At 41.6% G+C, this 14,531-nt stretch overlaps 1 protein-coding gene across 1 annotated transcript in view; it reads left to right on the top strand.

The window, feature by feature from the left end:
- The first annotated feature begins 1,709 nt into the window (after positions 1-1,709).
- LOC139223628 (homeobox protein Meis1-like) overlaps positions 1,710-14,531 on the top strand; it is a 48,796-nt gene continuing 35,974 nt past the window's right edge. Inside the window, exons 1-6 of the mRNA XM_070855597.1 lie at positions 1,710-2,163; positions 4,857-5,101; positions 8,315-8,456; positions 11,387-11,437; positions 11,533-11,583; positions 12,238-12,384. Of these exons, the coding sequence (XP_070711698.1) occupies positions 2,152-2,163; positions 4,857-5,101; positions 8,315-8,456; positions 11,387-11,437; positions 11,533-11,583; positions 12,238-12,384 (648 nt within the window). The 5' untranslated portion in view covers positions 1,710-2,151. The remainder of the gene's footprint in view (positions 2,164-4,856; positions 5,102-8,314; positions 8,457-11,386; positions 11,438-11,532; positions 11,584-12,237; positions 12,385-14,531) is intronic.

Genomic DNA, 14,531 nt, shown 5'->3' with positions numbered 1-14,531 from the left:
CAGACAATCCTCTGCTCTCTCATGAGAACCCCCCCGGTTCTCCCCCCGGTACACAAGTGCTTTTTAGAAATTGTCCAAACTAAGCTCCTAAACTTTAGCAACATGATGCCACAACTTTTAATTTTGCCACGATGCCGCTGTGGTGTGTTTGTGGCGCTGAATACTACGTTTACAGTAACGTCATCTGCTGTGTACTGTTGTAAACTAGTTTTATAGGGTACTAAAGGGTCATTTCACCCCAATTACAAAAAAAAGCATCATATTTCCTCATTTAACTTTAGTGGTATTATTATTATTATTCTGAGGTTACAGGTGTGAGCGTCTCCTGTTGAGCTCTGGTCTGTTCAGTCTGTAGTAACTGTGTACAAACAGCAGATGGCGTCATTGTAAAAGAGACTGAGCTCAATTTGTTTTGTCCCTCGATTTAAAAACTTCGTCGTGAGTCTTTTTAAAAGAAGCAGCTTTACTGTTTTTGTCTGTTAACATGAATCTACTGACGTGATTGTTGTGCAGCATCAGAAATGTTTTAATGTCAAACAGTTTCTGTTCTGAAGCTCGTTACTGATTTTAGTGTCACGTTTAAAGAGGAAAAGAGCTGCTGATGGTTTAATATGAAGACTAAACTTTCCTGCTTTAGTTTTATTTAGTAATAAAATAATTGTGGTCATTTGGCTTTATTTCACATTTTATTCTGTTTTACTTTACTTCATTTAATAAAAGTAATTTATCTGAGAGTGACATTGTCACATTAATGAAAACGTGCCGTTTAGACTTGCCTCCCTTTATGATGTCATAATGGGATCTGTTGATCATGTGACCTCCTCAGCAGGCCGTCTGGCCCCGCCCACCGGTGACCTCCTGACCCCACCTGGCTGTCCGCCGCCGCACGAAGACGTCTGAGCGAAGCAGCAGATCGTTTCTGTCTTAGAAAAAGCAGCTAAATGTGTCTTGTGAACATTAAACCTGCTTTAGATGTTACCTGTCCAGGTACGATCACACGACTACAAATCTGTTTTACAAATAATACGTGTGTAAGATCTTTTTATTAGATTCAGTTTTACTCAGCTCAGCTCAGCATCGACCCAAACGTATGAATAGTGACGTGACGTGTTAGTTAAAGTCTCAGAGAAGTGATGAGAGCTGGTTAAGACTTAAAGTTAAGATCTGGAAAATGTTTTGGTCCCAGAGACCAAACTTTGTTATTTCTGGTAAAAGTGATGCAGAGTAACGTCTGAGTGTCTGCTGACGGTGTAAAGACAGAGCAGAGACATTCAGTAGTTTAAAGAACTCTGTCTTGACAGCAGCAGAGTGAGTGTGACTGTTTGACTGAAGGTCCCGGGGCAGACCTGAGCTCAGTTAAGGTGGTATTGCAGAGTTCCCCTCTCAGTGAGCACACTGTGTTACATGACCTCGAAGTGAGCGTGGGGCCTTCAGGGGCCCCTGGACTTCTGGGGACGTCTAAAGTTGTAGACACAACCTTTCCCTTCAGATGAAGTGACTCCTGGTTCAGTCAGAATGAACTCCTGGGTTCTTTAAGCTGCCAGCTCGCGGGGGCGCGCCTTCTTGTGGAAGCTGCGGGGACGCGCAGCGAGTCTCTGCTCCTTTAAGCGAGAGAACAAACTCTTCCCTCCTCTCCTCCCCTCCCCCTCCCCTCCCTCCCTCCCCTCACACCCGGACGGCCTGCTCTGAGGGAGGAAGCCGCTCCGGCGGAGCTGCGATGGGGATTTGAACGCTCCTCCGCGCAGAAGACAGCGCCGCACGGCCCGGCTCAGAGCGGGTCCGCGTCACTCCAACGCCCCTCTGTGGATGTAACCGGATCGGATTCGGCCTGCTGGCTGAGCGGTCGGTCGCTGGGTTGTTGCTCGGAGCTGGAGGCCGGGAGCAGGACAGCGTCTGCCCGGGCTGGTGCTGCTGTTGGCGGAGTCGCCGTCGGTGGTTCCCGTGGAGAGCGGAGCGGAGCCCGGAGGGACCTGCCGCCGCTGCCGCTGCCGCCGCCGCCGCTCCGTGTGTGTTTGTGCGCTCCTCTCCGCGGCTGGACTCGCTCACACACGCTGCGCGCGGGATTAACTGATTACCGCTCCGGTACCGGGAGTTGGATGTGTGTTTTGCCCCGCAGGAGTCACCTGGAGTCCGGGCGGACAGACGCGGCCGATGGCGCAACGGGTGCGTAAAAATCAACTTTTATTAGCGCGCAGGGAGCTGATGAGTCCAGAAACACACTCAGTGAACCACTTCTCTGCAAACTGACACTTAAACTCTGAGAAATAAACGCGCCCACATTTGGAAACGAGTTAATTTTTACTCTGATTGATCAGATTTCTCACAGTTTTCCAATATTTAACATTTATCTCTCTGCAGCTAGCAACCAAACAAACTTTCTCTAGTGCGTAAAAAGGATTCAAAGAGTAAAAACTCATTGCACTTTTCGTTTTTATTCCTCAATTTAGCAGCTTAATTCTGATTTTATATCCGTTTCCACAGTTTGGTGTGAAAACATTTCCTCTAAAAGTGGTAATTTGAAGAACAAAAACTGAGCTCGGAAACTTTTAATTACATTTCATTTACTTTTACAAAAAAAAGAACGAAATAAAAAAAAACTATTTCCAGCTGCAGGTGATCGTTTCTAAAAGTCTGTTTGAGCTTTAAATAATTTAGTTTTTATTGTTATTTGTTCATTTTGAACTTTAGGCCTTAAACTTGTTTTTCAGTTGATTTTTTTTTTTTTTTTTTAGTTGATTCATGACAAAAATATTCAGTAGTATTATTCAGTAGTATTATTTCTCCTTTAAAAAAAAAAAAGAAAAGGATTTTTATGAGCTTTGCAGACTTTTCTACCTCCGGACTGAATGAACCAGGACACCGGGCTTCCACACGTTCTCACGCCGAGCGGAGGGGCTCGCTGACGGGGCTCTGACGTCCCGCCGCCCGCTCTGTGCGCTCAGAGGCCGTTTGTGCCCCAGAAAAAAACATGAAATTTAGCTTCAGCCTCGTCTGAACACAGATTTATCACAGACTCACACGTGAACATTAAAACATTGGAACATTAAAACCTTTTTGGCTGCTTCTCTACTTTAAAACTGTCTGAAACATGAACATGAGATCAGATTTGTTCCTGCGGCTGAAAAAGTACAAACAAGGAAAACAGCAGCAGCAACACTCAAAGAAATAATAATCAGAGTAATCAATCCCATTATTTAAATAAAAAGCACTTTATTAATGTCAGTCTGGAAGTTAGAACAACGTTTGGAAACTCTATAAATCTGAGAATCTTTTTAGAAATAAAACTAAAATCATGGTTTTTATAAGAATAAACTCAAAGAGGCTTTTTTTGCTCGTTGCTGTGGAGGTGAAACTTTATTTAGTCCTTTCTTTAAAAAAAAAAACAACCTGTTGAGATGAAATAAAAGCAGCTTCACCAACAAACAGCCGTTAAATCGACTGAAAAACAAATTAAATTCTGCTCAGATTAGTTTTTTTTTTCTGTCTCCTCACTTTCTCTTCACAGACTGTTGCCTAAAAGTTTGAGCTTTTTTTAAAATTTAAATAAAATAAAAAAAAAGAAGACAAAATCCCTTCATGTTTAATATTAGAAGTTATACACATAAAGGCCTGCAAACACTCACAGGTTACAATTTCTGTTTTCTCCTCTGAACATATAAAAACCTGTCCGGTCACATTCACTCCAGTTTGCTTTGCAGAGCGAAGACAAAAGTTCATGAAGTTTTTTAGATGAAAAAGATTCACGACAAAGAGCAGAAACACAAAGTCTGATATCTGTAAGATTCACTGAGTTTAGCCTCTGTCAGTGTTCGTGTTATTTTGTCCACCCCCCGTATAACCACAGCATATATGCATACATGTGTAAGTGATTCAAGCCGAGAGGAACATTATTTCATTTCAGGAGGCCTCAGATGTTTTTTTTCAGGAAAACTTAACGTGAGGTTTAGTTTTAATTTGAGTTTTTCTTATTTTACATGAAAATCGAATGGAGTTTGGCTCTGGTGTCGTTTACAAAAAAAAGTTACAAAAGTTTTCCCCAAAAACATCCCAGCACTGATCACGACAGACAAACAAAGAGCAAGGGGGGTGGACATAATAACAGGAACGCCTGCACAATGAAATCTAATACAGCAGCCGTGCGGTCGACACAAAGTCCATTTTTAGGTGTTTTTATTTGTCCTTTTATTTAATATGTTAAAAGCTTCGAGTCTCTGCAGGGTGTGTTTCTGTCTTTCCTTCTCTGAATTATTTTCTGTCCTGCGTTTCAAATTTAATCTGGACGAAACAATCGTTGATCCAAACTTGTATGACACCGTGAAGACATTTAAACAGACTGATTGTTTCTGGGGCTCAAAACTTTTTCCCCAAAAAAAAAAAACCCACATCAGTTTTTAGGTTTTTGCAGCAGAGACACAACAACCTGCAGCGTGAAGTAGTTTCTGCTGACGCTGTTTGTGGGAGACGTCGACTCAGTTTAGAGGTTTTCTTCTGTTAGATTTCTTTAATTTATTGTGTTAGAGGTTGTTTTTTTTCACTGCATTGTTCTTTAAAAAAGCTTCTTTTTGTTCGTAGGAACCAAATCAACCACGTTAATCTTAATTTTTTGTGAAATTTGCATCAAGTTTTGCGTCTTTTCATGTCAGTTTTTTTGCATTTATTGAGATTTTGTTGCTGCTTTTGAATGAAACTCAAGTTGCAGTAAAGTTAATTTCCATCCTGCTCGTGAGCCTCGAACACACTTCATTTCGCCGTGTTGTCACCTCGAGGCGCTCTGACCTCCACTGGGGTCAGCGAACACCTCCTGCAGGCCGGCTCAAGAGGTCAAAGGTCACCCATCTCTTATCTCTGTGTCTCAGTATGAAGACCTGGCCCACTACGGGCTGGAGGGGATGGGCGGGGTGTACGGAGACCCCCACCACCATCACCACCACCACCACCACGCCGCCGCCGCCCGCTCCCTGCAGGCCGTGCACCTGGCCGCCGCCGCCGCCGCCACCACTGGGCCGTACCCTCCACACCAGTACGGCCAGTCCAGCGGCAGCAGCAGCATGGCCGCCACGGCTGGGGACGCCGCCAAGAGGGACAAGGACGCCATTTATGGGTATGATGAGTTTACTGACACTGTGGAAAAACCAAAAAAACAACAACAACAACAAAAAAGCTGTTTCAGCACAGTTTGTTTTCTGGGTTTAGCTCCTCAATAAATTTGAGCTACAAGCTGATCCATTCCAGGCCGAGCTGAGCCGGACCACGATGAACAGATAATTCATCCTGCTGCTCGTTCTCAAGAAGGGAGACACAAAAAACAGACACATTCAGCTCCTTTACTCCGGTAAAAGCAGAAAAACCCCCGGAGTAAAAGTACTTCAGTGAAAATGATAATAATAAGTGTGAGCAGCCAAACGTAGGGGAGATAATTTAAATAATTTATTCTACAGTCTGATTGTCCCTCCAGTTATCAACAGGGTTTAACCAACAAAATGTGATTTTAAAAAACATTTACAACGTTTATTTATTTATTTATTTAGGTGCTACGGATGGAAATTATCTTTTTTGCTAAATCTGGCATGTTCACGTCTTACATTTTATTTTTGTACTGATGTTCGTTAACATGCTATCAAATACACAAATAAAATAGAAAAACAGGCAGCAAATCAGCTTTAAAGTGAACAGAATCACCAGCTCTATAGTTCTCCGTGTGTTTGTCTGATTGTTTTCAAAACCACGACTGTGAATCTGGATTATTTGTTTAAATTATTCTCTGTAATGAGAAGTAAAATAAAGGAATAGTTCAGTGTTTTATTAAAGCCACAGTTTCTTAACGGCTCATTATTAACGTAAAATGAGACGAACCTCCTCACAGAGGCTCTGACGCTGCGATCAGACGTCTTCATCCAGCAGCTGAACATACAAACATAAAACATGAAGCGGCGCCCTCTAGTTTGGCTGTAATGAGCACCGTGACGACCAAACCCAGTCTCCCCTACTAAAAGCACTAATAAAACTAAAAGACGACTCCTGTCAGTGTCGGTGCTCATCGTATCTTTGTATTATCATACTGCAAGTGGAGGTTGAGCTCATTTTCTACAATTTCTACGAGTTTATCTATTTGTAGGTTTTATATATATAATAACTTTATCTGCAATATAAATCCAACTACAACCGTAAAGGAGCAAAAAGTAGAATATTTCCCCTGAAAAGCATGAAATCCAACATGTATGATACTTAAAGTGCTTAAAATGTGTCCTTGAGCAAACGTAGTAGATATAGTTTCATCCTAGAGAAAGGTCACATCTTTCTTTCACTAGTTTCACTTCCTGTCAAATCGCCTTCAGTCGCTGCATAATTGATTAATCTGCTGGTTATTTTCTTGAGTAATCGCTATACAAAATGCCAAAGTTTCCATTAGCACAAGGTGACAGGTGCTTTATCTGGCCGACAATCCCATAATATTCTGTTTACTATCATATGTGACGGAGAAAAGGAGTAAATCCTCGCATTCGGGAGGCTCTTTAGCCCTTTAGCTAAACTAGCTGAACACGCATAGCTCTACCGTCTGTGTTTACACGGACGCGATAATCAGATTACAGCCAATAATACGGTGTAATTCCACTTAAGATGTTGCCTGGTGGGTTCTCTGTCCACTCTGCAGAGCTTCATCCCATTAACTTCTGCCCACACTCCATCCATGTTAGATTGTAAATTAACCTTCTGACTCAATCGTCTCCGCGACAAAATGCTTGGAGTTCCTCAGGGTTCAATTCTGGGTCCTCTGTTTTTCTCCAAACTTGTACAGAAAAGGACAAATGAGCGATTTCTTTCAAACGTTTATGTCGTCGACCTCTAGTCGCCGTAGCGATTGTGACGAGAGGAAAGGAGGAAGTCAGGCGACGTAGTCTAAAGAGCGACAAAGTCCACGTAGGGAGGAGGTCAAGTTAGTGTTACGTGTTAAACCAAAAGTCAAGGCTGAGCTAGTTTAACTTATTTTAACTTATATAAGATTTAAGTTACGTTACACATGTCATGTGATTTATAATCCAAACCAAACTCTTATCCTAAACCTAACTGAGTACTTTTCCTTAAACGTAACCACGCTGCGACAGTTTCGTAACATAAAATTGCGTAACGTACATAAAGTAACTTGGGTCATTTGCTTGCTTGTTGTCGGTCTCCATCCGTCCTATAGAGGGCGCAGAAAATACCCATATATGTCTTTTTTTTTTTTTCTTTTGTCGTTGGAAATCAAATTATTCTGTTGTTTTGGTGGTTTTGACACCATTTTATAGGCCAACATCATGGTATCTCCTTTCATTTCAATGCTGGTGATGGTTATCTTCACCTTTTTTTGATAAAACATTCTGACCTCAGCGTCAAATAACTTTCCGCAGTTAAATTGAACTTGAAACTGCATTTTTCTCAGTGGGATCCTTATTATTCAATAATAAATAGGAGCACACAATCACGGCGTAACACAATTTGTTGGAACAGAAAGCTACTTTAGGATTGTTTTTACTTCTATTTAACGTCAAAGTTAATAAAGATTAACTGTCCTTCATTTAAAAAAAACAGTAAAAGTGTAATAAATGCTTTAATTTTTGCTTCTAGTTTTAAAACAGTCCTCGAGTGTGTTTTTCTTTTTAATTACGTAGCCACAACACAACAGATTTTTTTAAATTTCATTTTGCTGGTATGAAGAGTTTTAGTTGTAGGTTTTTTGAGGTTTCTGCCTCAACTCCATGTGTCCACACTTTGGATGAACCCTTTCTAGCCCCCTATAAAAACCATTGGCTTAAAGAGCACTTAATTCATCACAGACAAGTGTTAACAATGACAACAGATGCATATAAATAAGTACACATGCATACTAATACATGAGTAAAATAATGTCCACAAGCAAGAACATGTTTATTAAGGAATAAAAAGAAACACTGCTGATGGTAATGTGTCATTAGCACTCAATTAGAAGTGATATTAGAGAATCAGGGACTAATTCTCCACATATTCAATGAAGGGAGACCATTTTTAATAATAATAATAATTTTAATGCTGCGAGAACCACAAACTTCCATTCACCTCCGAACCCGAGCAAAGGTTTATGTTGCTTTTTTTAAAATAATTTGCTGATACATTCAAAATAATTTCATTATTATATCAATTTTTTCCTGTATAAACGTCCTCTAAAGATCATTATTCATTATTCTCATAGATTTTGAGGTTTGAAGCAGCAGGAAAGTTGTTACAGCTTTGACGTTTGTGCTGATCCTTCCTCCTCCTCCTCCTCCTCCTCCTCCTCCTCTCTCTCTCTCTCCTGCAGACATCCTTTATTCCCTCTGCTCGCACTGATTTTTGAAAAATGTGAATTGGCGACGTGCACGCCGAGGGAGAGCGGCGTGGCCGGAGGAGACGTCTGCTCCTCGGACTCCTTCAACGAGGACATCGCCGTCTTCTCCAAACAGGTACAGAAACACCAGTTTCACCCAAACGTTAATTTAGAGCAGACCCCCCCCCCAACCAGGAACAGTGCCCCCCCCCCATTTACTCCACTGTCTGTGCACTGTGTGTTAATTAGTCACTGGTGTACTTAACAAAAAGTGGAAACGTGAATGTGTAAAAATATTTCACACTAAAACTTGTTAAAAAAGTGTTATCAGCTAAATATATTTGTATATATTTATTTATCTATTATCTATTTATATATAATCAGTGTCAAAAGTGAAAGTTCTCTTTATACAGAATATTTATTTGGATCATCAGCAGTGGAAGTATTCAGATATTTTACTCAAAAGTGGAAGTAGTCGTTATGCACAAAGACGTAATAAGTATTGATATCTGTATATCTATCTATCTATCTATCTATCTATCTATATATATATATCTATGTATATATATATATATATATCTATCTATCTATCTATCTATATATATATCTATATATATATCTATATATATATATATATATATATATATATATATAGATATATATATATATACATAAAGTTGGAATAATTGTTCAATACCCCCAATTTAGTTACAGCCTGAATCCACAGTTTGCAAAGGTTCACTGTGGTTTAAGTTTCACTGTGATGTGTTTGGAAGAGTTTGATCAATAAAGTTGAGAAGATATAAACTTTATTTATCAAGAATCGATCACATTGTCACAATCATTTCATGAGAAGAGGTAGAAAAAAATTTTTAGTCCAACTTTATGGGCAACAGTGTACATGTATATAATGTAATATATCAACACTGATTAGTTGTTTATGTTTGGTATTGATAATCAAAGTAACTGGTAATGACAAATAAATGTAAAAAGTTAAAAAGTACAATATTTCCCCTGAAATGTGGAAAAGTGGAGCAGAAGTATAGTAAAGTATTTAATTGTATTTAAGTACTTTAGTTATATTCCACTACTTGTGGTTGGCTGAGGTGTATTTCTAAATACTTCAATCTGTAACAAAGCTTCATATTTTCTGTTTCATACAAACAGTCTAGAAAGTCTGTAACGACGTCGTGAGAGAGACACTCGGCATCTGAGGAGTTTTGAAGGGTTAGAATTTATTTTAGTTTCCTCTCCAAAAACCAAAAACAACCACAGACTGAGCAAAGAAAGAGGACGCAGCCATCATGACGTCACCCGCTGGTTTGTGGGACGTCGTTCTGAAGCTTCAAAGGTGGCGTTTTCAAAATCTCCATCTTGGTTTTATGGATGTTGATTTATTTATTTTTTTTCTTCTCTCCACCTCTGATTGGTTAGGTTTATGTGTGTCCCGCCTCTGATTGGTCAGTGAGCAGGTAGCCCCGCCCCCTCTGTATCTTCCTCTAAATCAGGGCTGTCAAACTCATTTTCACTGAGGGCCACATCAGCATACTGGTGTCCCTCAAAGGGCCGGATGTAACTGGAAGACAGTATAAATGTAATGTAAAATAAATGCAACTACTCCTTAATGTTAAATAACTCTGATTTTTTTACTTATTGAAATATTACATATTTATTTGCATAGATGTAAAAAAGAAGATGTTTGTTATTATAACATAAATCCTTTTAATTTGTCAGGTTATGAAACCCACATTACTCCATCAATCAACGATCAAACGTCGACACTTTGGCACACGTAGCTCCGTGTTTGGTGTCAAAATGCCGATTTTTCTCGAATTTTCTCCTTGAAGCACAAACATGTATTCGACTTCCCGTCTTTCTTGAAACAGATCTTCCATCTGCATCAGTTTTTCTCTTCCTGGACATTTTGGGTCATTGTTTGTATTTCTAAATTCCACATCAATCGCAAGCTAGTGGCGGGATGCCATCACTTTGCGGGTAACATAATCGGCATGCATTATGGGAAATGTAGTTTATGGTCAATGCACCCTTTTAGATTTTTTTTATTTTAATACAATCAGACCTTTTAAGCTCTCGCGGGCCACATAAAATGACGTGGCGGGCCACATTTGGCCCGCGGGCCTTGAGTTTGACACATGTGCTCTAAATGGACCATAATTTACTACATGAACTGAAGAAGACAGTAAACTAGAGACTGAGAGCAGAAACTGTTCACTGAGCTGATAAATCAGGAGAGAAGTCGCCTCATTTTCCTCATTGACTTCCATCCATCCTGTCATCCCAGTGTGGATATTTACAGATAAAACACTAACGTTGTGATAATAACGTGCTTCACAGTCAGACAGTGTCATTCAAACATGTCTTTGAATGAAAATGTGCCACAGGCAGGAATGTGAATAATGGAAAGAGGAAAACGGTGTGTGAGGACATTTAATCACTGCGGATCAGAGTGGTTGGGTGTCGGCCTTTGTTCTCTCTCTCACACACACTCTCTGTCCTCTGTTCCCTGCAGGTGATTGTGTTTCAGCTGTTTCAAAGCGTTAATTGCTCTTTTTGTGGAGCTTTTGTACAATTATGGTCACAGACTTTCTTTTTCCACCTCCAAACAGTCCCGTTATGGAAGCGTCTGTTGGTTTAGTCAGGGGAGTTTGGCTCAAATCCCAAGTAAAATCAATGACATCAATTTATTTGTATTTGTATCAGTTTTCAGTGGCAGGTTGGTTAGGTTTAGGAGAAGATAATTAGTTAAATACAGATATAAAAGGCGCGGTGGAGCCAATCCCAGCTGAAATATCTTCTTTAAATAGCCAATGTGTGGAAGCTAAAAGCTGCTTCATCATGTTTCGTTGAGTTTAGCTACAGCTGATTAAAAACCGCGGTCAGAGATGGACGGGAATGAGACGCTCCGTCTGTTGCTCTGCTTCAAAACTGACTAAACCTGCCACCGTTATCAGTGAGGTGGAGCCTTCGGGCCCCTCTGAGGGTCTGGGCCCCCGGAGCAGTGGGCCGGGTTGTCTAATAATTATGATATTATCTTTCTTCGTCTAGATCCGATCAGAGAGGCCTTTATTTTCATCAAACCCAGAACTGGATAATTTGGTGAGTTGTTATATTTACACTGTTATTATAACTTTAAATGCTATTTTATTATACATGAAACATTTGTATATTATGGTCATTTGGCTTTTTCGTAGATGATCCAGGCGATACAAGTGCTGCGCTTCCACCTCCTGGAGCTGGAGAAGGTCAGAAGGAAACAAAAATTCTGTCTCCAGAAATGTCTCTGTTCAAACACACCAGACTCCACTGACAAAAGCAGTGATTTTACATGGGAGTTGCTGGTCTGCAGCTGGTTTGTTTGTGTTATTGTGCGAATTTACTATACTTTATATACTATACAGGGTTAGTTTGGATCCAACACGATACTTGCATAACACTCCCTGACACAAACAAGCCAGCTGATCAAGGCAGCAGCAGACCTGCAGCTCCTGTGTTCCTGTGAGCTAAAATCACCGTTTTAGTGAATGTAGTCTGGTGTGTGTGCTGTTTGTGGTTAAACCAAAAGGATCTTCCAGGTCTCTCTCTGTAGGGATCCTTTCCATGATGCTGTCACACACTTAGAATAACACTCTGAGCCTGTCAGTGGATCAAACAAGCTCTTTTAGTGGACCTACTGTGATCAGGTGCAGTTGTCCCAAAGGATCACGTTGCAGCCATTGCAGCCCGTTTGGTGTCTGCTGGCTGAGGTGATCTACTGGACCAGTTCCAACACTTTTACTACCTACCAGTCACTCACACACCAGGATATGTAAAAATAGGGCCCAGGTTTTAAAACACCACACTTATTGATGCCCATGATTTAAAAAAGTTAAAATCTATATATTATATTCTATTTCCAGGTCCACGAGCTGTGTGATAACTTCTGTCACCGATACATCAGCTGTCTGAAAGGGAAAATGCCCATCGATCTGGTCATAGACGACAGAGACGGAAACAAGTCGGACAGCGAGGACTTCATCCGGACGTCAGGGAACAACATGGATCAGGTGAGCTCACGGTCACCTCCTGGAGAGTGATACTGATCCAGTAGGGTCATGATGCCGTCAGGTCCACAGAGCAGCAGGGGGACGGCACAGTGAGCTCCACAGCGGCTCCCCTCTTACTTTATTACCTGTAATATCAGATATGCTGGACGATGTGATGCCTAAGAGGAAAAGTCTCTTGTGTTTCCACAGCTGAGGGTTTAGTGTCCTTTACTCAGCAGTCCTGCTTTCAGGAGTTGAAATCATGAAGACATACGGCTGCAGATCTGCTCATGTGACAATCGATCTTTGGCCTCAGGTGTTCTGGCCCCAGCTGCTCCTCCGAACCACCCAGTTCTTGAACATGTTGTGGCTCAGAGGTCCGATGACAAAGCAGCACCCTGGTTCAGATGAGACAGTTTGTTCCTCCCAGTCAGCCCCCTCCAGGTTTCTCCATCTTTGCTCACACAAGCGTTGAAGTCCCCTCAGCGGTGTCCTTTCCAGGACCCCACCCAGCGGCTCTGAAGGCTCGATCCCACCAGGAGCATCTGCGTCACTGATGGCGTCCGCTCCAGTTAACCCTTCAAATTCCAGCAGAAGCTCCGCGGTGCGTTACCACAGAGTCTCTGCACGCCTGGTCTGGAAGTCAGATAAACAAACAGCAAAGAGAATCCAGTTTTCAAAGTAAAAGCCCCCCTGCAGACTGTCAGTGGTTTATTCCAGCAGCACATCAGTATTATTCTCTAATGTGACTGTGACTTTAGCTGCTGTCTGTAGCTGCAGCACAACAAAGCAGGAAGTACATCCAAGAAACACATTTAAAGCAGCAGAAGAAGAAACGCGGCCTGTTTGATCCTGTTAGAAACACATTTAAAGCAGCAGAAGAAGAAACGCTGCCTGTTTGATCCTGTTAGAAACACATTTAAAGCAGCAGAAGAAGAAACGCGGCCTGTTTGATCCTGTTAGAAACACATTTAAAGCAGCAGAAGAAGAAACGCTGCCTGTTTGATCCTGTTAGAAACACATTTAAAGCAGCAGAAGAAGAAGAAACGCGGCCTGTTTGATCCCGTTAGAAACACATTTAAAGCAGCAGAAGAAGAAGAAACGCAGCCTGTTGGATCCTGTTAGAGACTCATTTAAAGCAGCAGAAGAAGAAACGCGGCCTGTTTGATCCTGTTAGAAACACATTTAAAGCAGCAGAAGAAGAAACGCTGCCTGTTGGATCCTGTTAGAGACACATTTAAAGCAGCAGAAGAAGAAACGCGGCCTGTTTGATCCTGTTAGAAACACATTTAAAGCAGCAGAAGAAGAAACGAGGCCCGTTTGATCCCGTTAGAAACACATTTAAAGCAGCAGAAGAAGAAACGAGGCCCGTTTGATCCCGTTAGAAACACATTTAAAGCAGCAGAAGAAGAAGAAACGCGGCCCGTTTGATCCCGTTAGAAACACATTTAAAGCAGCAGAAGAAGAAGAAACGCGGCCCGTTTGATCCCGTTAGAAACACATTTAAAGCAGCAGAAGAAGAAACGCGGCCCGTTTGATCCCGTTAGAAACACATTTAAAGCAGCAGAAGAAGAAGAAACGCGGCCCGTTTGATCCCATTAGAAACACATTTAAAGCAGCAGAAGAAGAAACGAGGCCCGTTTGATCCCGTTAGAAACACATTTAAAGCAGCAGAAGAAGAAACGCGGCCCGTTTGATCCCGTTAGAAACACATTTAAAGCAGCAGAAGAAGAAACGAGGCCCGTTTGATCCCGTTAGAAACACATTTAAAGCAGCAGAAGAAGAAACGCGGCCTGTTTGATCCTGTTAGAAGCTCCAGTATCAGGAGGAGAACCGGGCCGCAGCTGGAACCCGATGCCGACAAACCTGGTGGGATTTCGGGGTCAGAAGACCAGAAGCCCTGAACCCCCGTTAGGTGTGATGGCACATACAACAGTGAGACATGCGGTTGAAAGCTTGTGAAAAAGCTAGTGAGAGGACCTTGAGTGCAGTCAAAGCAGTTGTGCAGCTTTCATGAAGTAAATCTGAAATGCTGAAATTCCCATGAAGGGAAAACCGATTTGATTTGATCATCCAGCTGCAGGAGTCACATCTGCTGTTGGAAACAAGTCAGTTTTAAGCTGCTGTGGGTTCATCTGTCACACACACACACACACACACACACACAC

The sequence above is a fragment of the Pempheris klunzingeri genome, chromosome 3, assembly GCF_042242105.1.
Source record: "Pempheris klunzingeri isolate RE-2024b chromosome 3, fPemKlu1.hap1, whole genome shotgun sequence".
Taxonomy (NCBI): domain Eukaryota; kingdom Metazoa; phylum Chordata; class Actinopteri; order Acropomatiformes; family Pempheridae; genus Pempheris; species Pempheris klunzingeri.
This window is presented reverse-complemented; position numbering and strand designations above follow the sequence as displayed.